The sequence below is a fragment of the Anguilla anguilla genome, chromosome 18 (assembly GCF_013347855.1).
Source record: "Anguilla anguilla isolate fAngAng1 chromosome 18, fAngAng1.pri, whole genome shotgun sequence".
NCBI lineage: Eukaryota > Metazoa > Chordata > Actinopteri > Anguilliformes > Anguillidae > Anguilla > Anguilla anguilla.
Window position 1 is genome coordinate 1,264,626 of NC_049218.1, and position 25,078 is coordinate 1,289,703.

General features: G+C 45.8%; 1 protein-coding gene across 2 annotated transcripts in view; it reads right to left on the reverse strand.

Moving 5' to 3' along the window:
• LOC118217827 (tau-tubulin kinase 1-like) overlaps window positions 1–25,070 on the reverse strand; it is a 59,214-nt gene extending 34,144 nt beyond the window's left edge. Inside the window, exons 1-7 of one of the 2 annotated variants that reach the window (XM_035399889.1) lie at window positions 24,596–25,070; window positions 23,002–23,183; window positions 18,110–18,268; window positions 16,135–16,282; window positions 9,018–9,091; window positions 8,739–8,879; window positions 7,915–8,019 (exon numbers count right to left, since the gene is read on the reverse strand). In XM_035399889.1, the coding sequence (XP_035255780.1) occupies window positions 7,915–8,019; window positions 8,739–8,879; window positions 9,018–9,091; window positions 16,135–16,282; window positions 18,110–18,217 (576 nt within the window). In that variant the 5' untranslated portion in view covers window positions 18,218–18,268; window positions 23,002–23,183; window positions 24,596–25,070. Of the gene's footprint in view, window positions 1–7,914; window positions 8,020–8,738; window positions 8,880–9,017; window positions 9,092–16,134; window positions 16,283–18,109; window positions 18,269–21,415; window positions 22,960–23,001; window positions 23,184–24,595 lie in introns of those variants that run through there. The other variant, XM_035399890.1, reaches the window with a different exon arrangement.
• Window positions 25,071–25,078: the final 8 nt, after the last annotated feature.

Sequence of the window (25,078 nt, forward strand, 5' to 3'; positions counted from 1 at the left end):
CTGCAAGCAACTCAACAAAATCAAAGACTGTGAAACAGAAAAAACTCTTTTTCAGTTATATATATATATGAGTGAATATATAATAGGGGAGTCACGGCGTGAGATTTTCATGGTATGCAAACTGTGCCCAGGAATATCACAACTTTATAGTGTCACTAGTATTATGTGGAGGAATTGGACAGTGAACAGTCCATAGTTGAACTAGCGATTAGCAAAAATCATGGGAAACCCCATAGATGTGCTAGCAAAGATTAGCACGTAAGTGTCATCTTTTTTTACAGTCATCAAAATGACAAAAGGGCTATATGGCAAATAATTGCACGATTTAAGCAATAATAACTTAATGGACCATATGAAATAAAAAAACCATGCCACTTCTTATGGAAGCAGGAAAAACTTGAACTGTTTTTTGAAATGTAAACAGTATAGAAACCTTCTGATTATACACTGTGATTACTGTGAAACCGTGACAACCCTAATACATAATAAACACGTTAACCTGCCTGTGCTAATTTTTACTCCACTCTTCCAGCCTAAACAAGAGTAAGACTGTAACTGCAGCTGTATTTGAGTTTGACTCATATCAGAGCACATGACATAAACAATAATAAACAATAATAAACAAATGGGCAAAAAGCATAAATAAATGAGAAGACATTTCACACAGGGGTCTCACCGGGAGGGCGTCCTGATGTGGGGGGGGGGCGGTATTACAGCTTACGTGGGGGGGGCAGGTTTTATAGGGAGGCAGTGTGGGGCGGGAGCCATTTTGCACAGGGATTACGTTCATGTTTTATTTGCTGAATCACGCCACTCACTGCAGCCTGCCGCTCTCATTCGGCGCTGCTTAAACCCTGCTCCAGTTTTATTTCCCATGTCTACACGTGACCTCCTTTCATACAGAATCATTTCATTACTGTGCTACGGTAAATCTGTCTGTGCTGTATCTTAAAGGAGCGATGCTAAGGCATGTTATACACACTGAATTTTAAAAATGGACACTTTTTTATCTTTTTATTTTTACTGATTTCGATGTCTGGTAAAACCAGAGAAACATTTTGCCTGTATGTAGGCGGACGGTAAAGTTCGGCTCTGGTCTGCTCTTCTGTGAGTCACACAGCGGGCTGCACTGAGTTCTGAGATCCGTCTGTCTGGCACACAGCTCAGGGGGGCTACTAGCTGAACTCTCTCTCTCCTCGTGTCAGTCTAACGGAGGCTTCCTCTCTGTGGGCCAGGCCAAACTGCAGACATGATTCACTCCGTGTTCCTCAAAGGGGAGCCGCAGGGTGAAATCATCCGAATCACAGCCACACATCTGAGGACTACTGAGCTCTCAGATTCCGTTCTGTGTTCCACAGGCATGTTGGCTTATTGTGAAACAACAGTGTGAGACTGGAAATGGCACTTAATAAAGATGTTTCATCAGAAAGGGGGGAACCTTCACTAACTGCCATTAGCTAAGTCCAATGATGAAGGTCAAGGACGAAGACATTCTGTCCTTCAGGTCAGATACAGTGCCGCAGTACCCCCCATGCCGGTCCAGGTGAGACCCCCATTCAGTGAATAGACAGACCACACTCGGACGGGACACTCACGATGTCCCTCCCTCAAACTCTGACTGTGATGGGTGCAAGGGCTGATGGGAGGAACGGGTCAAGCATGCGCTTCGAAAATAAAAGGCCAAAAGGAAACTGCAAAACATAAAACAAACCGTCAAACATAAAGGAGAAACATGCACACAAATCAAACATGAAAGTGGCTTCAGTCAGCTTGCTGAAAAGAAAACACACTTCACACACACTGCATTTTAAAAAACTACTCAGAATATTGTTCTGCTGTTGTTTCTGTACAGGCAAACTCTGCTGGGAAAAAAGCAAACAAAAAATGCACAGAATGGTACAATAAGAACCTGAACTCCAGATGTTCAGTGTCCATGAGAGAACATTATCAGCAGTGATTAAATATGAGTGGCATTAGGGTAGAGGGTCAGGCTGAATCTGTGCAGGCAGCTTGTGGCCTTTGTAAGAGAGAGTACATTCTATTTCACAGACACATTTTACATTTGAATATAATGTAGCATGTAGAGTAGGGCTGCCCAACTCTGTTCCTGGAGATCTACCATCCTTTAGGTTTTCACTCCGCGTCTGACAAAGCACACTTCATTCAAGAACTAGAGATCTCATTGAGCTGCTAATTAGTGGAGTCAGGTGTGCCAAATTATGGTTGGAGAGAAAACCTACAGGAGGGTGGATCTCCAGGAACAGAGTTGGCAGTCCTGATGTAGATGTTTTGTGGGGTACCACTACACTTAAAATGGCTTTAAAAACCATGCCATGTGAGGCCACCTGCACCTCTGCCTATTTTCTGCTTTCATTGAGCTGTGACCAGTGCTAGCACTGACCTTGACACTGCCACCACACCGGGAAAGACAAGCTGTTTTTCACTTAAGGGACCGGATCCTAAACTAGCATGCCAGGCACTGATGGGGGGGAAGGGGTGGGGTCTGTGTGTCACACGGGACCCTCTACCATTTCATAATAGCATGATCCTGCAAGGAAACCAAGCCACGGGCGAAATGACCACACAAGGCTTTGCATGGGATTGTGGGAGCGTGACAAACCCAGCTCCAGTGCTACTAAACATCCAGCACTGTGACTGTAGACTCTGCATTCTGACCCATATGAGCATGAGCCAGGTACACAAGCACTGAGCCAGGTACAGGGTACACGCTCCCCTCCATGCGCTATTCATGCCCCAGGACACTGAGCAGAATGCACCCTCACACCTCTCACTGTACTGAAGTCATTCTCATTAGATTTTCACAGGTGAGCCTGCTGCTGCTGCAGACCTGGGCCAAGCACTTTATTTGAACAGCTTTAACCTTCCAGACACTGAGTTAAGGAATACATCAATAATTACAAATATCATTTTCAATTTTTACAAAACAATTAATATAATTCATAATTCAATCTTTCACATTTCATCTCTCCCATTGGCAGCTGAGGTTATAGGTTGAACACCTGTATTTTCATTAGAATTTGGACTGAGGAAAAAAATAAAAAATAAATAAAACTTAGTCAAAACCAATTATACAGTGTAATGTATTAAGTTATAAGTCAGTGTCATTACTACAAATTGTGATAGCTCATATGTGTGAATTTTACTGGCTACATATAGTATATTCAAACATTAACATCTGTAAACATACCTCTGGATGTGTGTTTTTGTGTGCGTGTGTGTCTAACATTTACACTGAACTATTTGCACCACAGAGGGTTAAAGTGCATTATCATTTTCGCTTTACAAGGTTCTCCAGTGATAATTCCTAATGAGCCTGAATATATCCCAGCATGAAACACTGAGTATTTATAACCCAACGTGATCTATTCACTCACACCCTCTCACCTCTGAGCAGGGAGAACCCTCTGCTCTGGTGAGGCAAGCATACATCCTGTACACACTCACAAGCACACACACACACACACACACACACTCTCTCTCTCTCTCTCTCACACACACACACAAACACACATAAGCACACAGACACCTGACACTTCTCTGAAGTTGCTGCAGGCTGACTGGCTGCAGGGACTGAAGCTGATTGGCTGTGGGGGCTGAAGCTGATTGGCTGTGTGGACTGAAGGTGATTGGCTGTGGGGCCTAAAGCTGATTGGCTGCGCAGACTGAATATGATTGGCTGTGGGGGCTGAAGCGGATTGGCAGCGGGGAGTGAAGCTGATTGGCTGTGGAAGCTGAAGCTGATTGGCTGTGGGGACTGAAGGTGATTGGCTGTGGGGGCTGAAGCTGATTGGCTGCGGGGAGTGAAGCTGATTGGCTGTGGGGGCTGAAGCTGATTGGCTGCGGGGACTGAAGCTGATTGGCTGCGGGGACTGAAGCTGATTGGCTGTGGGGACTGAAGCTGACTGCCTGTGGGGAGTGAAGCTGATTGGCTGTGGGGAGTGAAGCTGATTGGCTGTGGAAGCTGAAGCTCACTGGCTGCTGCCAGGGACCGGAGCCCTGCTGCAGTGCAGGCTGGGCTGGGAGGGGCTGGCATTTCCAACCGATGAGGAGCAGCTGAGTCAGCAGGAATAAAAAGAGCCGCTCCGCCTGCCAGGTGCCCACGCATCACCCACTGACCTGCGCCTGCGCCCGCGCAATAAATATCCTCCTCACGCCAGTCCGCTCAGCCGCTAAAATACAGCCTGCACAGAGAGCCTGAGAGCGCTACGCTACTGTCGCTAACTCCAGCACACGCCCAGCCTGCACAGAGAGCCTGAGAGCGCTACGCTACTGTCGCTAACTCCAGCTCACGCCCAGCCTGCACAAAGAACCTGAGAGCACTACGCTACTGTCGCTAGCTCCAGCTCACGCCCAGCCTGCACAAAGAACCTGAGAGCACTACGCTACTGTCGCTAGCGCTAGCTCAGGCCCAGCCTGCACAAAGAACCTGAGAGCGATACGCTACTGTCGCTAGTGCTAGCACATGCCCAGCCTGCACAGAGAACCTGAGAGCGCTACGCTACTGCCGCTAGGGCTAGCACACACCCAGCCTGCACAGAAAACCAGAGAGCGCTATGCTACTGTCGCTAGCGCTAGCTCACGCCCAGCCTGCACAGAGAACCTGAGAGCGCTACGCTACTGTCGCTAACTCCAGCTCACGCCCAGCCTGCACAAAGAACCTGAGAGCACTACGCTACTGTCGCTAGCGCTAGCTCAGGCCCAGCTTGCACAAAGAACCTGAGAGCGCTACGCTACTGTCGCTAGCGCTAGCACATGCCCTGCCTGCACAGAGAACCTGAGAGCGCTACGCTACTGCCGCTAGCTCTAGCACACACCCAGCCTGCACAGAAAACCAGAGAGCACTACGCTACTGTCGCTAGCGCTAGCTCACGCCCAGCCTGCATAGAGAACCTGAGAGCACTACGCTACTGTCCCTAGCGCTAGCACACGCCCAGCCTGCACAGAGGACCAGAGAGCACTACGCTACTGTCGCTAGCGCTAGCACATGCCCAGCCTGCACAAAGAAATGGAGTGTTTCTTCACATACAGAAGCACAATATGGCCCTTTGGGTGATGTCAGACACCGGACTGCTCATGAAATCTGAGATATTTGTCAGCGTGCCCACTACTCTGTATCAATTTCACTATTCATGCATCAACCACTAAAGCAAGAACATCCATTCATGCCTTCATAATGATATTGCAATTAAACATTTCCCCAAAAACAAACTGCATAGCAACTAGTGGCAATACAAACAGAAATATTATAAGAGAAGATAAATCAAATTATTTATGGAGATAATCTTAAACAAACTAATCCAATCAAAAGTAATAATTATTTCACCTATAATGCATAATAGGACATAACCACAATTAACTTAGTTCAGTGTAATATCCATATTAATAATACAATTGCAGAAGGACAAAGAACTAATCCAATTTGTCATAAAATGGGCATACAGTAAAGCCAGTCTAACATAAAAACAATTGTGTGATAAAATCAGATCTTTTTAAAGATAGCAGTCTGTGGATATGCTCACTTTTTAAACTCTAGCTCTCCAGTGTGTTAACAGTGAAAAACTAGTAATTGGCCATTTAAAAAACTGGCAGTACGACCAAAGTACCAGACAGTAAGGCCTGTTATCAATTGAAAATGTCCCTTAACTGTAATTTACAAGTAAACGCAAGCCATTTAAACAATCTCTGCTTGGTAATAAAAAGAAATCTAGCTCTTACTGATTATTCCAAGTCTGGGACAAAGCTGTATCAAATCCCAGCCAAAAAAAGGAAGAGAACTGATCCAGGGAAGGCCTACCATATGCATCTTCCTTTCCAACACTTATAAACGAACAAACAGTCACACAAACCCATTTTTGGCTCACAATGCAGAATGAACATGGATACAGAATTGCTGAACAACTCTCCATTTCACATGTCCAACCGGGCGAGAACAGGCTGAACGAGGAGACGTTTGTGTTCAGTGCAATCACAGCAAATTAAGTCTCTCGAAGAAACAAGTGGGCTCTTCCACTAACGAAGCTAATGACATAATTAAGGACTTGTCGACTGAGCCCGGTGTGCCGCTGGTACCAAACGAGCCATAATTACATGTCTGTCTGGATGTGCCATGTGGCTGCTTACAAACACTTTCAGTCAAACCACGGACCGCTAACCACCCAGGGAACGCCGCTGAGATAAACACTGTTCTTAGTTTACTAAAGAAACACAAGGCTTATGGTTCTTATGGTCACCTGAACAGTGCAGTCAATTCGCTCAACACAATTTGCAAGTACAAATATTCCATGGTCATATTTTTTAAAAATACCCCAGGCACCATACCCAAATGAGCAAACATAAATACCCAAACAGATAAAAGCAGAATAATGTATAATTAAAACATTCTGATGAAGAGCTCAGATGAATTCTAAGGTCATTAAAATGTATAATATATCATAAACAGCGCTAAAATATTGCCCTCCTAAATCCAGAAAGGCTGCATGCCTGTACTGGAAAATGAGCTCTCATATTCAGACACAAAAACAACACAAGGGGGAAATTGCAAATATTTACCCTTTAAAAAATAAACTGTACTTCGGCCTAACCGTAACTCTGAATCTGCTGCCACTTGATGTTGTGTTGCTTAAGGCTATTGCTATGTGACACTGTCACTGACAACCCATATAATACCCAAGCTCATTCTCATGTGTACCTGAGTGGAACATACATTGACATTGATATTGATATTATTTTTTGTGAAAACATTAGTGTGTTTAGGGTAGTAAAGCTTCATCAAACCCATAATAGCTGAGGCTAAAGTGAGCTGTCATTCGCTGACTTGTTTCAGTCGATAAAACTACTTGGCTTAAGAAAGGACTATAATTGGTTCAAATCAATGAGCCCATGTGTTAGCTCCACCCATTCAGGAGCCTGTTTGCAAGGCCTGATTCAGATGCTACATTTAACTTCAAAGTCTAATTTGTGCTCTGTTGATTGGTCACAAAGTACCCTAAACAGCGCTAGAGTCAGAATCAGTCCAATCTGGAGGGCTGTAGTGACCGCTGGACTTCTGTTACAGCATCAGCGATGTCAGGTAAGTTAAAGTGTCCACACACCTTATTTTTGAGGCCCTAACTGGCTTCAGATTGAAAGGAAATCACAAAAACGTGCAGACACTGGGGCCCTCCAGGAGCCCTGCTCTAGCAGACACTGAGGCCCTCCAGGAGCCCTGCTCTAGCAGACACTGGGGCCCTCCAGGAGCCCTGCTCTAGCAGACACTGGGGCCCTCCAGGAGCCCTGCTCTAGCAGACACTGGGGCCCTCCAGGAGCCCTGCTCTAGCAGACACTGGGGCCCTCCAGGAGCCCTGCTCTAGCAGACACTGGGGCCCTCCAGGAGCCCTGCTCTAGCAGACACTGGGGCCCTCCAGGAGCCCTGCCCTAGCAGACACTGGGGCCCTCCAGGAGCCCTGCTCTAGCAGACACTGGGGCCCTCCAGGAGCCCTGCCCTAGCAGACACTGGGGCCCTCCAGGAGCCCTGCTCTAGCAGACACTGGGGCCCTCCAGGAGCCCTGCTCTAGCAGACACTGGGGCCCTCCAGGAGCCCTGCTCTAGCAGACACTGGGGGCCTCCAGGAGCCCTGCTCTACAGGATTAACCTCAAACATGGGCAGAGCAAATCATTATTCAGTATGCAGTTCATAATGCAGTTGGTTCATTCTTCAGACAATGACATAATCTGATTTACAGAGTAAAATATACAGTTATTTGAGTGTTCAAGATTTCATCATATCAAGGGACATAGCTCCACTAAATCTAAATGTCAGTCATAAATAACACAGCCAAAACAATATGTCAATCAAACAGTAAAAGGCGAGATCAGCCTAAAGTGCATTTGCCCGAAATGAAAATGGCGACTCACAGGTCGGACTTCTCCGTTGGTGTTGGTGTACTGTCGCGCGAGGCCGAAGTCTAGCATGTAGCATTTCCTGTACGTGGAAGGCAGCCGACCCATGGCGAAGTTTGACTGGAAAAGGAGAAGCATCTGGTCAGGCACATGCCCTGGTGCGTGTGCTGAACATGCGTGTGCCATCACAACAAGACACAAAACAAGACAGGATTCAATCATGTCTAACAGGGTTGTTCCATTAAAATAAAATGTCAAAGCTTACCCTGTGCTGTCAAACCAGAACAGTGCGTTTTATCTCTCAGTAACAAAACTGATTTACACAGGCTCACAGGTACTGGAGATACATGAGAGCTACAGTATTAAAGCCGTACAACTGAAATGTAAACTAATTGATGCCCCAGTAGAATTATTAGTCTCATGCATGAACACGCCAGCAAGGCAGCGAGGCAACTAGGCAGCCTCAATAAAATCAATTTAATTTGGGAAAATATTAGTTCCTTTCACTTGGGGTAAATTCAATTCCAGTCAACTAAAATTAATTTCATTAATTACAGAATCCTGTAAAGAACACAATGGGCATTTGGCTGAGCTGAAATGGGACAGGCCCCAATCCAGGTTCCTTTACCATCGTTTGCCGAACACTGATCAGCTTACAGTGATTGTGTCTGTCCTGTGCAAATCAGCAGGCTAACACGCAATCAGACCTTTCTGTAATCGACTTTTTATGCCTGTCCTGCAGTGTGGCCTGTTTTTGGCCTCATAGATCACATGACGCTGTCTGTACTGCTAAAAACGATGCCCGGGTGCAGAGCGGTGCAGGAGTGCAGGCCTCGTACCGGTTTGATGTCTCGATGCAGGAACCCCACGGAGTGGATGGCCTCTATGGACTCCAGGATCTGCTTCCCCAGGCGCAGGGTTGTGCTCATGGTGAACGTGCCTCGCGGCTGGCTCCTCCTGAGGTCCGCCAGGTTTCGTCCCTAGGGGGGGGGGGGGGGGGGGGGGGGGGGGACGTCAGTGTGTCCAGCGCACATCTCCACGCGCACCTTTATGCCGTGAAATATGCATATTATCAATCACATCAGTATTGCTTTAGTTCTTGATAGGCCATTACCCACCTGAAGTTGCATGACCACATAGTTGAACTTCTCATTTCGTCCACATCCGATGAACTTACAAACGTGATTTTTGCCTAAAAAAAAAAAATACACAAAATACACTCTAATCAACACACATGAAATAACATACAATAATATCACACATAGCGAAGGGGTGCGGCCCAGATTAACTGGGCTATCATTTTAAAGCTAAGAACATGCGCTAACAGTTTATACTGGGGACAGAGGCATTCTATACTGGCCATTCCTCTGCAAGTCCAGCCCGTGGGGAGATTCATAAGCAAAAAACATCACCGCAATTTATGAAGGAACCCTCACACTCTCAGGTGTGCATCCTCTGAACAGGAAAAAGAGCAGCCCTGGGTTACAGCATCTCATCACTAACCAGCCATGCCTGCAAGTTCATCTGTTCTACTTTGGAGCTGCGCATGAAGTGTCCTCCTCCACCTCATGTTTGTGTGAGCCCAGAATATGAGCCGCGGCGTGATGACATCACGTGCTTCAGAGGACAGCAGGGTCGTCCGCGCTCTCCTGAACTGACAACTGAAACTACGATTAGCTTAGCAGCAAATGCATGATTAGCCATTTCAAATTCAGGAATAAAATGAGAAAAAATGTAAAATGTGCATGGGCTCACCAACCTGGCTAAGAGGATGCTCCCAGTTAACACAAAACATTCTCACAATGTTGCTGCACTGTTATAATACTGAAAAAAAACATTGTGAGAACATTTTGTGTTAGCTTGGCTGCTTATTCTGGCTTAAGATTCAGGCAGCTGGGCTCCACAGTACCATAAACCATTTTAGATTGCCATTTTAGTCCAATTATCTATGCTCACCATCACATGATTATAGGAATACAGTATCTGTGCAGCAACAGTACAATGGACCCCAGGTGCCCTCACTCTAGCATCTGGAAAGGTCGGTTATAACGAGCAAAATTAATCTCCTGCAATCTGATTGCTGCATTAGACAGCATTGTGTTATAGGACTAAGGGTGAGCTGGCTTCACCCACCGCCTTCAAATGGAGTCCGGCCTACGCCAGACCATAATATCCACAGAAGTAATAACTGATCACTAGCTTCTCAGTAAAGCACATCCTGGAATTTTGGTGGACACTACCGACACAAAAATGTTTTTCATCTTTCATTTACTAATGAAATGGATGTTTGTATTAAACGGTAAGTTTTAATGGACGTTTGTATCAAAAGGTGAGTTTTAATGGACGTTTGTATCAAAAGGTGAGTTTTAATCTGTTTGGCCAAATCTATGACGCAGCCCTTGGCCAGGCGCCCTGGCTGCTGGTTTTGGGGCGGGGCCTGGGCCTGATGACCGCGTCCCGTAGTGCGTATGATGCGGCTGCGAGCGCTACCCCGCGGGCTGCACGCCAGAGCCGCGAAAAACGGAGGAGGCCTGCCCAGCCCCCACCCCCCCCGCCCCCCCACCCCCCAGGCCAGATGGACCAGAGGTACTTCAGCTTAAATAATGGAAATGGTTCCATTACAGGAGAGTCTAAATGTGTGTTTGGAAAGCAGGGCGGTCACCCCTTTCAGACAGTCATACTGATGAAGGTATCAGAGGCTGGATGTGGGACCGTGTTACAAGGGCAGAGAAGGACAGTTCTGCTCATAACATGTTAGCAACATGTTCCATACACTATGAGGTCTTGGGAGGATATATAAAAAAATGTATGTATTAAATTAAAGCATAATATCATTTATATGCCATTTTTAAAATGTTTCTTCCTTCCTTGTTATTGTAAAGTGAATGTATTTGCTTCATATACAAGATCATATACATATTTTTGCAGATAAGAATTATTCAAGCCAACATTATCATGAATACATCTTTCTCTGCAACTTTCATTTCAGATTGCGGAAACTGCAATCCCCATAATGCATTTCTTTGCATCCACAACCCAAGCAGTCTAGGAAAGATCGTCAAGGGCACAGATGATGCGTTTCTTCTCTGCACAGTGAACTTCCTAATGCAATATCTAGAAAAGCTGTATGGTATATCTTCTGCTTTTACAAATCTTGGGTTGATGGAAAAAAATGTTAAAATGACATTTCTGTGTAAACATTAAGTGTTGGTTTGATGATCTCAACTTCTCCTACTCCTTTCCTGTGACTCACATGTACATGATATAATAACAGGAAAGAAAGCTCTTTCCCTGAAACTTCAGAAATATTCTCCTTCTGATCAGAACTGTCCTTTCATCTTCTCTTCCGACGCGCGGTGAGATAAACAGCCCTAAGGAGACCAGCGTCTCTTTACCTGGATGAAAGGGTATAATGAAAGAGAAGGAGGCTTTCACACACGGCCACAGCACTCAGAACCCGCACTCTGGGACGACCCTGTACAGAACCCAAAGGACCCCACGATCCGGGACGACCCAACACGGAACCCAAAGGACCCTGCGATCTGGGACGACCCAACACGGAACCCAAAGGACCCTGCAATCTGGGACGGCCCAACACGGAACCCAAAGGACCCCACGATCTGGGACGGCCCTGTACAGAACCCGAAGGACCCCGCGATCTGGGCTACTTGTTTATTAAGTAGCCAGTACATCTGTATTCACACTCTAGGCTACTTGCATATAAAGTAGCCAGTACATCTGTATTCACACTCTAGGCTAATTGAATATTAAGTAGCCAGTACACCAGTATTCACACTCTGGGCTAATTGAATATTAAGTAGCCAGTACACCAGTATTCACACTCTGGGCTAATTGAATATTAAGTAGCCAGTACACCAGTATTCACACTCTGGGCTAATTGAATATTAAGTAGCCAGTACACCAGTATTCACACTCCGGGCTACTTGCCCTTATCCTGTTTCCTCGCCTCAGGCTGCCATAGCTCAAATCTACGTCCACAACCTCTGAGAGACGTTGGTGGAAGACTAGATGGAAACGGTATCACAATGCCCAATCAATATTCTGCTTTTACAGAGCACGACTTCCGCAAAGGGGAAAAAAGACCATGAAAAGCAGCTCGAGCTGCACTTGGCTACGCTTATATTCGCTTATATTCAGGCATTTCTCAGACACTCTCATCCAGAGTGACTGACACAGGTGCGTCCTTAGATTGCTGTGCATTTAATGAACATTTAATGAACAATAGAAATATTCGAATCAAAGCTCAAAGTCCTGGATAGGAATCCAATCCACACACAAAAACACATTTTTCCAGTGGAAATGTGATACTCCCTCAGAGAGTTCATCGATGCCGTTTCAGAACCAGGCAGCCTCGCGCTGGCGAACACAGTGACCTTGAAGCCTCTTTTTCTCTCTCTTCATTTGATTGATGTGCCTGTGCTTCTTTTGATTTGGGGAGGTGCCATCAAGCTTTGCTGTAGGGCGTTACGAGCATTTCATTTTGACGGATCAAAGAATTTTGAGTAAAGTACTCAACCAGGTTTTAAACCGGTTGTGTACTGTCCTTCTGGTAGACTGTGCTAACTGTCTCCTGACATTGCGTTTGTGTAAAAGTGCTCAGTGCCTGGAAACTAAAGTTTTAGGAAGGAAAAGAAAAGAGGAAATCCAAACTAATGTAACAGGATTCACAGGGCCTCTTGTGATTAAAAGATGCCTTATTTAAGCTTGCTGACTCTCCATAACCAATCACCAGCAAGCATTTCCTTTCTACCAAGTATGGCATCGTACAATGTATGAGTAATACCAACATACACGTGGTCTCAATCCAATTTGTTTACCGAAATAGTAACCAGAAAAGAAAAAATTCTCTACACATGTGAGTCTCAGTCCACTGATATTACGTTACTCCAGAAGTGACAATATTTCTTATCATGGCTGCGACCCCACATTTCTTTCCACACAATTCAGAGGGAGCAGAGCACAGCACATTCAGGAAAAACGGACAAACGAACAGACATCAAACAAGAACATTAGACCAGATAAAAACAAGATAAACCCTAGCATGGTTCCCAAAAACAAGTGACAGGTAAGGTGCCAATTCTTCAAGCGCTGTCTTTAACATCAGCTGCGTAATTACCAACAAAAGTAACACAATTCTCAAACCTGAACTCCCACATAGATCCTTCACATCCTCCAGCATGGCAGTGTCAACACTGGTGGATCTCTGACAGTTTAACCGAGGGATAGTCAATCAAAACCGTGTGTGTGGTAAACTTCAGAAATAGCAGTAAAACCAGCTCCATGAGTTAAAATGAGTAGATATTTTGCACACACCCCTGAGGGATGACTTTGAGAATTCTCAAGCCTGATCAAGTCATTCTCCTTCTCCGAGTGGTCGGCCAACATTATTCCTGCTCATTATAGTCATTTCGACACATCAGGGAAGCTCTGTGCGCTTGGAGCCACACAATGCATCGTTAAAACCAGCCTACATTTATGCCTTTCCCGACAGTGACCATCCCTAACACAGTTTCCTGTAAAAGGTGCAAGCGTTGCTGAATTTCTGCTAAAATGGACCTTTACAACATGGCTTCCTATAGCCATAGGAAAAATCTGATGAAAGGAAAATCCTTCAATACAGAATGGATTGTACAGCTTTTAAAATAATGTGATTTCTATTATGACTCCAGTGTGGGAATGCATTTCATCACTGCCTTTTATTCATAGCAGGCACCTGGCTAGCAAATCTAAATTTATGGGTTCATCATGAAATTTACCAGCAGCTGATTTGTTCTAATTTTCCTAGAAGACTGGGCAGTATGAGGCTCAGGAACTATACTGGGCATCTGAACACTGTTACAGAAAAGGGATCTGGAGTCTGAAGCGAAGCGCGCTAACATTGAGGCTCATTAACCGTGCGGCCCGGACGCGTCTGTGCCTGGCAGTCACAGCAAAGCCCCTCCAGGCTCCGGGCGCGAGCTGACGCAGCTCACTGGCGCAGAGAAACCCGCAGCTAGAAATCTGCTGCAGAGTCGCATGCTTTAATGCAGCGTGCAGCGCGCTGTGTAATCAGGAGCCGCGCCTTCAGGACCTCAGGTGACTTCCTGGGTGCTTAATGCGAGGCTGCGCGTCAGCTCATTGGTTTAAATCGTTTGCCTAATGAGAGAGGCGGCCAACCACAGAGGCCCGTGCTGTTTTTCTTTGGTCTGCAGCTTAACAGCATGGTTTCAGAGTTATAGTGCTGCTCGGTGTTTGTCCTCATCCTGTAAACAGCACAGATTGTCAGACAGGGAGAAACGGAGGCTCAGCTCTGTGTCAGTGTTTTGTAGAACGAGACTGCGGAGCTGCTGATTGGCTCATCCTGTGGGACACTGTTCCAGTGCACAGATGGGCCTCCTCTGGAGAACAACACGTTTGTCTGCATCTGCCCAAATCCACTAAGGAGGCTGTGGTGAGCGTTGCAGCACGAGCATTATCACACTCGCTCCCTAAATCAGTCACTCACTCACTCGCTCCCTAAATCAGTCACTCACTCACTCGCTCCCTAAATCAGTCACTCACTCACTCCCTCAGTCAGTCAGTCAGTCACTCACTCACTCACTCGCTCCCTAAATCAGTCACTCACTCACTCCCTCAGTCAGTCAGTCAGTCAGTCACTCACTCACTCGCTCGCTCCCTAAATCAGTCACTCACTCACTTCCTCACTCTCTCAGTCAGTCAGTGGTGGGCGAACAGATCACTGGTAAAATGAAGTCACTTCTACTACACAAGTTCCAACAAAATAAATGCACAATAGTTGCTAGCAACATGAACAGCTAATTCTAAACAGAACCAACCAGATCTCACAAACTGTACCCTCAACCTCGTTTCAGGACTGAGGCAAACAAATAACAAACTCATTAAACCGGTCAACTGCTAACCATCAACTTCACTAATGTACCGTCGTCTTTGTAGTCTCTACGGCATCTAGCAGGTGCATCAATACAGCGCTGAATCCCCTGGAGACCAAATCAAAAGACAAAGTGCCTGTCTCAGTTAGCGCAGGTCATTATCCTCAGTACCGATTAGCAGAACCATCTCCATATTGATTCTGCAAACTGTAACCCAGTTAAAGCAGGTAGGACACGCCTCCGCCTCCCTGCGTCCCCCCCCCCCCCCCAGCCTGTGTCAGGCAGAGCTTCAGTATGAGCCACAGATCAGCATTCAGTGCACAGAGGTGTCAAACCACACCCACGGATGTGCTAGGAAACACGCTGCTCAGCGGGGGTGAGAGAGAGAGAGAGAGAGAGACTGAGAGGGGGAGGGGGGGAGAGAGAGAGAGAGAGTGTGTGTGAGACTGAGAGAGAGAGAGAGAGAGAGAGAGACGACAGCTTGAATTAAAACATGCTTTTGTACGCGTTTGGAGGACAGATACAACAAACAAGTCAAAATCATACATCCGGTTTGTAAATCCTGCCAATTTAAAAATTTGTCATGAATCATTCAATTCCAACTCACGTTGTGCACTCCATACTTCTCAAACAGAAAAAAAACAGGGAGCAAGCAGTTTATCTGCGAGGGCAAGAGGACAGAAAAGGAGGAAATGTTGGCAGAGAGAAGGATGGAGGAAGAAGAGCAGAGAGGGGGAGAGACACTGACGGGTGCTGTGAGCTCAAACTTAGCGAACGCGTTCTCTGTCACATCGCATCACACGCATATGAAATTCCCTCAGATGACTTTGTGGTGCAACAGGACAGCTAAATGGCAAATTTAAAACAATGTGAATACGCCCAGTGTTCCCTGTGTTTCACCCAATCAGTTCATCTGTCCAGCCTGCTAACGCCGCCAATCATCTGGTATAACTGTGTAAATGAGTAGATTGGGATAAAAGCAGAGAAGAGGCATTTCCCCCTAAATCACATTCAGGCCACTTAGCAGCTGGTGTGTGACTGATGCAGTAACTTACACACATGGACACACCACACAACAGCGCTAGAACCAGACAAACGAATCAATTACAGAGACAAGCGCAGAAAAAAAACAATCCTAATGTGTTTATCCATTAATAGACCTGGTGCAGTAGCACTGATGGGCAATGACACAGCATTTCAGCTCACAGGCAGCCCCAGAGTAACACAAGACAACTCCCTCCCGAAGCAGCGAACCTGCCGTGCATATATTACTGCGGGCGGCCGGCTGCAGTCCCCCTGCCCCCGACAGGCCCGTCTCAGACAGGGGGGGGAGGGATCAGCCTACCTTGCAGCTTCTTCAGGACGGCCACCTCCATCTTGAGGACCTGTTTGGGCTGCTGGGCCGACTCCACCTTCAGCGCCACGTTCTCCCGCGTCAGCAGGTCCAGCGCCTCGTAGATCTCCCCAAAGCCTCCGCCGCCGATCTTCTTCAGCTGAGCCAGACAGACAGACAGACAGACAGACAGAGAACCGCGGCGGTGAAAGGGCTTCCTAACCAAGTGCTCCGGGGGGGGGGGGGGGGGCGCTCCCCGCCTCAGAGAGAGAAAACCCCAAATGTCTGGGGATCCAGGGCCGCCATTCGGGCGACTCGGAAGAAGGATTTCCCAGGATCCCCATTCCTGCGCTCCCCACCTCTTTATTTACAGGACCCAGCAGACGGTTTCACACCGAAAGAGCAAATAAAAAACAGATGAAAAACAGATGAAAACAGATGAAGAAACAGATGAAAAACAGATGAAAAACAGAGCTCCTTGGCGGTACTTCCAGCTCAGGTGTATTAATGTGGGCCAGAACCAAACCCCAGAGAAGCCGGGCCTGACTGCACACAGGGTCCAGCAGGGGGATCGGCCAGTATACACAGCCACGCCCAGAGAGGGAGGGGTTATCCAGGAGGGAATCCCCCCCCCCCCCCCCACAGCCACGCCCAGAGAGGAAGGGGTTAACTGGGAGGGTATTCCCTGCCTCCTCACAGAACAGTGCAGTGAAACACCTCCCCTGCCTTACATGCTGGACCGCACAAAATTCACAGGGCGCACTTGCCAGTGTTGGACTCCCTAATTTACTCATGATGCTACCCCAGTGGAGCTAGGCTATCAGTTAGGACCTGGCCACAGGAAATCTGGAATTTTATTCAGTTAAGTAGAAAAAAAGACAAAAAAAACACTATTAGGTATTAGTAACTTGAATAGGCCTGAACGCTATTCGCTATGGTTTTAATAACCTGAATAGGCCTGAACGCTGTAATCCCTGCATCCCTGCCTGTCGGTGCGTGTGGGCTGACTGCTTCATTGTGTCTGAAACGGGCCGCGCTCTGTCTGTGGAGGCAGGCGCACGCCGGACACGCAGGGAAGCGCCATCGATCAGCCGGTTAGGGGCGTCGGTTCCAGCTGACCGCTCGATCGTGAAGGTCCCGCTCTCGCGCGCATGAATCCCGCCACCTCCCAAAGGACACGGGGCCGCCGCAGATTAAACCCTAACTTATCCCCGACACACACATCCCCCAAAGACAAACACGTTTTTTAGTTCTTAATCTCAGAGGGCAGGCCGTTTGTTTCAGCCCTAAACCGCGCTCTGACGGGGACAGCGCAGGGGTTTGCTGTCAAAGGCACGTCTCGGGCACAAAAGGTTCCCCACACCTTTACCTTGTTTACTTTGATTCAAACGGCAGGAAGTCCTTTGCCATACAGTGGGTGGAGTCAGAAACACATTCAGTTCAGACACACTAGCATGCACAACCGGACACCGCATCGGATTGCTCTCTGAAGCACAGTTTGTCCCAGACCTGACTGAGGCATAATGCTTCTGATAATGATGCAAAGCACCATGTCTGCACTGAAGCCAATACGCCGTGTATAGGCCTGTGGAACTAACTCCAGTGTAAACTGCAAGACCTCCATGAGGATTTCACAGCATATCTTAATCTTCACCCTGAAGACCTGTGGTTAGAGGTCAGATCTCAGATCTGATCGATGATTTCTGTGCTTATGTTTGACGCAAATTAGGCTCGGAATGAGTAGCGTGCCACAGCAACATGCCACGGCTTGCCACGGTAACGCAGGGCGGGACTCGCCGCTTCCCATTGCCGCGGTAACGCAGGGCGGGACTCACTACTTTCCATCGCCGCGGTAACGCAGGGCGGGGCCTACCACTTTCCATCGCCGCGGTAACGCAGGGCGGGGACTACCACTTCCCATCGCCGCGGTAACGCAGGGCGGGGCCTACCACTTTCCATCACCACGGTAACGCAGGGCGGGACTCACCACTTTCCATCGGTCCTTCACCATGCAGTTGGGCGGCAGGATGTCCACCTGCTCTCCCGCCCCGTTCATGTTTGCGTCGTCCTGGAGACCCGGCCCTACACGCAGCATCCGCCGGCCAGGGAAACGAGCAGCAGCTCCCCACTCACATCAGCCATGGATCTGCAGGGTAACCGGGCAACAGGACATACTTTACAATACATTACATTACATCAGCCATGGATCTGCAGGGTAACCGGGCAACAGGACATACATTACAATACATTACTTCACATCAGCCATGGATCTGCAGGGTAACCGGGCAACAGGACATACATTACAATACATTACATTACATCACAACAGTCATGGATCTGCAGGGGAACAGGAACAGGAAATAAAAAACATTACATTACAGCCATTTAGCAGATCCTCTTATCCAGTGCAACTTACACTGCATCCATTTTATACAGCTGGATATATACTGAAGCAAAGCAGGTTAAGTACCTTCCTCAAGGGTACAACAGCAATGTCCTACCAGGGAACTGAACCTATGACCTTTAGGTTACAAGACCAGCTCATTATCCGTTACACTACACTGCTGGACACGTCTCAGTTTCACCTGCTGGGGCCCAAAGGACTCACACATGACTACAGCGCCCCACAGGGTACAGCATCAGATCGTCTGACAAAAACTGCCACGTCAGCAAATTTCGCCCAAACCCGCTCCAGGACGAAAAGGGAAGTAAATCCCCATGCGGGAAACCGGAGGCCCGGGCCCGAGCAGGCTGCCTGCTGGACACCGCCGACCATTAAGAACCCTAACCCTGACCTTCCCACCGAACCCGCGTCTCTGCTGTGACAACAGAATGGTAAAAAGCATCCAATCAGAGAGGAGCACGCCCAAGCTGCACAGGAAGGAAGCCCGAACGCAACACATGGGTGTGCCACTGACAATCGGCCGTCCTCCCAGCCGCCCATCGATCCCCTCATCCCGCAGCGATCATGCATCTTTCATCTGAGACTCCGGTCGTCTCCGGGGAAACGGAGCGTCTCACGTATCTGTGTCGGCAGCCATTTTCTCCAGAGGCGTATGGTTTCGTGATATTGCTACCCCCCCCCCACCCCACCCCACCACCCCACCACCCCAGAATAGTTCTGTGAACATTTGTCATTCAGCAAGTGATATTTAAGTGTTTAATGAGTCCAGTAAACTTCCTCTGGGAGACTCCTGGCACACGTGATGATAAACTGCGGGGGGAAGGGGGAAAGGGGGGGGGTTCTTACAGTACATTGGACACCAGTATGGATCAAATCTGACTATCCGCACAATTAGGCCATTTCAAATAGCATTACTTCTAAATGTAAACATGGTATATAACAGGAGCCGTGTCAAACACGTGGTGACTCTGTACAGTAAATTCATATCTAAGATGCTCCTGAACAAAGCATAAGGCCCATAACTTCAATGCAATATTCCTCCACCAAGATCTAGAAATGGCTTATCTTACTGCTATACCAGGTCAGAATGGTTTTCTAAACATGATATTCAGATGCTCACAAACTGCAGCAGCCAATGTGAAGAGCCAGGACTAGGTCTATGACAGCACATTCATAGAGCCTAATTAGAGATGATTAGCCTGGTTCTCCTGAATCATCTCCACGGTCCCAGTCAGATGTGGAGAATTTGGAGTGCGTTATTTAATTCACTGGTTTATTTGTTTTGACTGTGAAGCAACCGTAAGCGAAGTAATAGGCCACATGCAGCAGTTTAGCAAGAAAGGAGCAGTGAGAGCCATATTTATTTTTAACAGAGCCTTAACTCTCACCATTTTAAAAGGCCTCTTAAAACGCATTTCGGCCTCTGTCTTTCCCCAAATCTTTGGTACAGCTTCCCCCATTAAGCAAGTAGTTAAAAATGCCCCTTCCCATATCAGCCTAAAAGTCACCAAATACAAGGAAGAAAATTCAAATGGGATGTTTGGCCCCAAAGCTTTCTGAGAAAGGAGGCACATATTGACAATGAAGCGCTTGATTTAGCTGTGCAATCTAGTTGCACACAGTCTAACAAGTAAACCAAATGTTTAAGGTATCCATGGCTATATATTCAGTTTTTAATTTTAATGAACTTGAAACTTACTCAAGTGGTAAAAATCAAGGATCACTGTGCCTGCTAAGATCAGTCATATATGATTAAGGTCAGAGTTTTAGCACTAAAATGCTTCCCTGGTCCAAGTCAGAATACAAACATGGGATATTACTTAAATAAATTATAAGCTGTTACATTTAACTGAATTAATTTGCTGTACAATTAAAGGTTGCTTAAGGATTGTAATCTATAGAGGCCACTTGGAAAACGATCACTAAACATGTTGATCTGTTTTACAAGTAATTGGCAAGCTTTAATTTAAAAAATATAATTAAAATGAACTATTATGGGACCAACCGTTTGTTCACAGGCATCCACAAATATCAGCGACATTACATTACAACTTAGAAAGCCATTTACAGAGGTCAGGTTTTGACTGAGACCAGAAATAATAGAGATCTAAATCACCCTGGAACCACCCTGGAAAATTGCTGCCATTCTATGTTAAGACAGCATGAACATCACACTTTGCAACTTAAAATTCTGGGATAACTTGGGTGGATTTTGTACTTCACTGGTAAGTTGAAGGATACTTGTGACACTGAAAATAGAGAATTATTTGAGAACAAAGAAAGCATAGCAAATCAGTAGCAAAACTACTTAAGAGAATTTCTTAATGTGGCACCTGAAATGCAGATCTTTACAGCTATACCTGTTTGCACACTTAAATAATGAATGCCTTCTACACCAAAAGTCTAATAATTAAATTTATGGGTTGGATGTATAGGTGGAAATTAAGCATCTTGAAAGGTGATTGTTCTCTCCTGTTAATGAACTTATATAGTTTCAACATTATAGTATGGTTACATTCTGTGCACAATGACCAACAAATGTAGCCGAGCTAACTCTTCAAACCTCACGTAAAGTATCCTCCAAATGCATGCAAGTATAATCCAAATATCCAGAATGAGGATCGGCTATAATATATTCGTGCTTTGCCCTATAACAAATATAGAATTAAATGTGGCAGAAATGCTATACGATTTAAAACAAAGCTGGGCGGCGTTTCAAGCCATTCATTCTTCATCCGGCTCGTGCCACCCTCGCGCCGACCCACCCGAAACACGCGCAAAACAGGGTCCGCAGATACTCTAAAACAGCAGGCGTCAACGTAGCATCCGCAATAAACACTACACGTACAGTAAAAAACGCAAATTATTCCAGTCAAAGTCATTATTTACCTTGCGCAGAGTCTACAATAGGTGGCTGTTTCTTCCCATTCTTCACCACAGGGCTAACCTTAATTTGGGATTTCACAGGGCCTCTCAGATAAATCTTAGTGCCGCTTTCCAATACTGCAGACCTTTCCTCGACAGGAGCACAGAATTCGCACATTCCCAGAGTGTAGCTGAATTATTCCTTTGCATTGTGCTCATATCGGAACGTACGGACATACATGCTGCAGCACTGACAGCTATTGTCTAACCATCAAACGCCGCAAATGTCAAAGTAACTAGTGTTCCAGAGTGTAGCCTACTAGTAAGTATACTCTATGGACAGTTGGGCTAACGTTGGCGAACTGGCCGATAATTCAGAAAACAAAATATTAAAATTCTCAAAACTGGAATTAAAACGTTAGCCTTCAATGAATAAGCAGGTTCGTTTGGTGCAGTTAAAGTGTATCTTGTCCGTGTACCACAGTTAACGTTAAAGAAGTGAGCTATTAACGACAACAAAAAATTTGTGTTTATTGTATTTTAAGAAATGCCTTAGATGCAATGGTAGCTAGAAAAACAGTTAAAGCGAATTCATTTTCAATGTGCCCACTTGCCATCTTGGTGTGGCAGGTAGCTAGTCTTAGCTAATGTCAGTTGGCTAGATAGCCAGAGGTGCTAGCTACTTCTCAAGGTATGCACATTACCTCGACATATAGGATATTTCTGAAAAATGAAGAATTTGAGTTAAATTAACTTAGCTTTCTAATTATAGGTCAACATGCTCTTAACAAATCAAATAAGCTAAAAGCCTGTCTGTTTCAAAAGAGTATATTTCTAACGGGGGCATCCGCGAAATTGCCTTCACATCCTCTCGTGCCGTTCATTTTTTTGTCCGCACTGCAGCTCTGACTCCAGCTGGAATGACACCCAGACACCAACATCTTTCTCGCGACAGGCGGCGCACGAGGACAGCGGTTTCCAAAGAAACAACATCCACCTCAAGATCTCGTGGTCCGCCCTTCCATACGTTCTAGTCCAATGGTCAAACGCTTGAGTTTCCCTGACCCGCAAACATCGCCTCACAAGATCGCTCATTGGTGCAATTCTCAGCCACTCAACACGAGGACGAAACATTCCACTGCTACAGAAAGGCGAAAGAGGAAAATTGGGATATGTTGTTCTTCACATTGAACGCTGCAGCCATGGGATCACAATTTTACAACATAAGACTACAACTCCCACAATAATCCGATAGTGCGAGTCATAAACGACCTGCATTATGATGCATTTCTATCAATTATTCATTATCGTTTTTGAAAAGAGTAGCATTTATTAATTTAGCAATTTTTCCTGAACATCACGTGAAAGGTAGTTGGCACTGCCTATTTGGACGGTACCGTACAATCATTTAGCAAATAAACGCCTCTCGGAAAAGAGCAAGGTGTGTCCGATGGGCGTTTGCTGTGGCTGACAATGTTATTTAAGCGTGCTATTCTTCAGCAATAACATTGACAAGATGCCAAGAGATAAGCTCATCGTAAAAATGCAGTAATACCACGAACAGCGCGTAGAGGTGTTCAGACGGAGTAAAACAGCGACGTTATCCTGACCTGTTCTTTTGCCGCCGCAGTAAGGTCTCGGTCCTGGATGCTTTGAATAGGCGCATTATTTCGTTGGCGGGGTCATAGTAGTTTTTTTCTCGGTTGCTGTTGCACCATTTTCCACCCTCCTCGTTCTTCTCTTCTCCTCCTGAATCAGCATCACACGGATACTCCCAGAATGCTCTGCGGTCCTGCTCGACAGAGGATGATAGTTGCGTAGCAACTTGAGCAACATTCATTTGGACATTTCTACACACTGCTGTCATGGTCCCATTGAAGAAAATCTAAAACTGAAGTATGTTGGTATTTCACAAGAACAAGTCTTAATCTGAAAAGGCTACTGTTTAAAAAAGACTGCATACAATTTACCTGATTTAATTCAAGCTGGCTTATGTTAAATGTGGCAATTTACATAATGACATAATATACAGGTACTTAATATATTATACGTATTATTATTACTATATAATGTGTATTGTACCTTATCAGACCTGTGTTTTGTAGTTGTTCCAATGACCTTCGGTATGCACTTATTGCACGTTGCTTTGGATAAAAGCATCTGCCAAATAAATGTAATGTAATGTAATTTGAAGAAGAGCCAAATGTTTTTAGAAAAAACTGAGTAACTGCAGATTGATTAATTCAACCTTTTGTCACAGTTTGTGTCTAAAGTGGTGACTGGACAGGCAGCGAAATAAGCGGTGGTGCTCTATAGAAAAATATCCATGTTTATATTGTAAATTCTGAAAAACGAAATTATAACTTTCCCAATTGCCATGCACCAAAATCTAAGGAAACCTAATCAAAGCACAAGAGGCTCAGAGTCATGCTCATTATTAGACAATGCAACATGGCCCAGGCAGCCAGGGCATCTGTGTGTCTGCTCCCCCCTGCTTGCCCCCACCCCACCCCACCCATCATTTTAGGCAGCCCCCAGGGAGCTGAGAGGCAGCACACCAGCCCTTTCATTATTCAATGGAATGATTGAGCCAAGGCAGCCTGCAGAGTAAAATGTCCAGTGTTAATTCAACTCTGAGAGTATATACGAGTCCAATAAGGACCATATGCACTCTGTAAGAGTTGATTTAACACTGATACTTTTACAGTGTACCCAGCAGATAGAAAATGCTATAATACAACAAATTAAACACCAAAACAGTGCTCTGCACTCATTCTGCCATATGATTTTTTTTTTACATTGATTTCACATTTTCATGGATATCAGAGATCACCATCATAATGCGTAAGTGTTTGCAAAAAACTGCTTTATTTAAAATGTATTTATTAAAAATGTAATAAATGACAGTAACTTATATGCTATACTATAAGACCTATACTATTTTATTGAATATCGTAATTTGAAATATAGTATATAATACAATTTACCACGAGTGTTGCTATATTTTTTGTTTGCTACATTAGATTGTAAGATGGTAAGCATCCAAGAAGCCATCTGTTGGGAAGTAAACTACAAGTAAAATCTGTGCAGTGCTACTGGTAGAAGTGTGTTCTTGCATGAATCACCTAATTTAATCATGCCTACATTTGAGATTATTAAATAAATTAAACTATCACACGGTGGTGCAGTGGGTAGCACTGTCACCTAACAGGAATAAGGTCCTGGCTTTGCATCCCGGCCTGGGCCCTTCTGTGTGGAGCTGCATGTTCTCCCCGTGTTCGCGTGGGCTTCCTCCTGATCGAACTATCTAGCCAAACACAGGAGACAAACTTAGCATGCAAAACAAATGGCACCAAACTACGAGCTTCCTCTTTTACAGTTAAGATTCCAGTCATATAATGGAATCAGCAACAAGATCCCACGCATCGGCATACAAACGGAGAGGCAACAATCTGGTGTCTGGCGGCGGGAGAAAGGAGACCAGGGCCATCTTGAAATGCCAGGACTTTCATTTGCGATCCGCCGCTTGGTCCACCAATCCCGACCGACGGCTGATTAGAAAAGTTTACGGACGTTTTTACACTTGTCCGTTTAATTTTACAAACACAAACAAACACATACACTTAAGTTAATAAAGTCCATTTAAATCCCGCGTTTATCCTGACACTCCCCCCCACCCCAAACCAA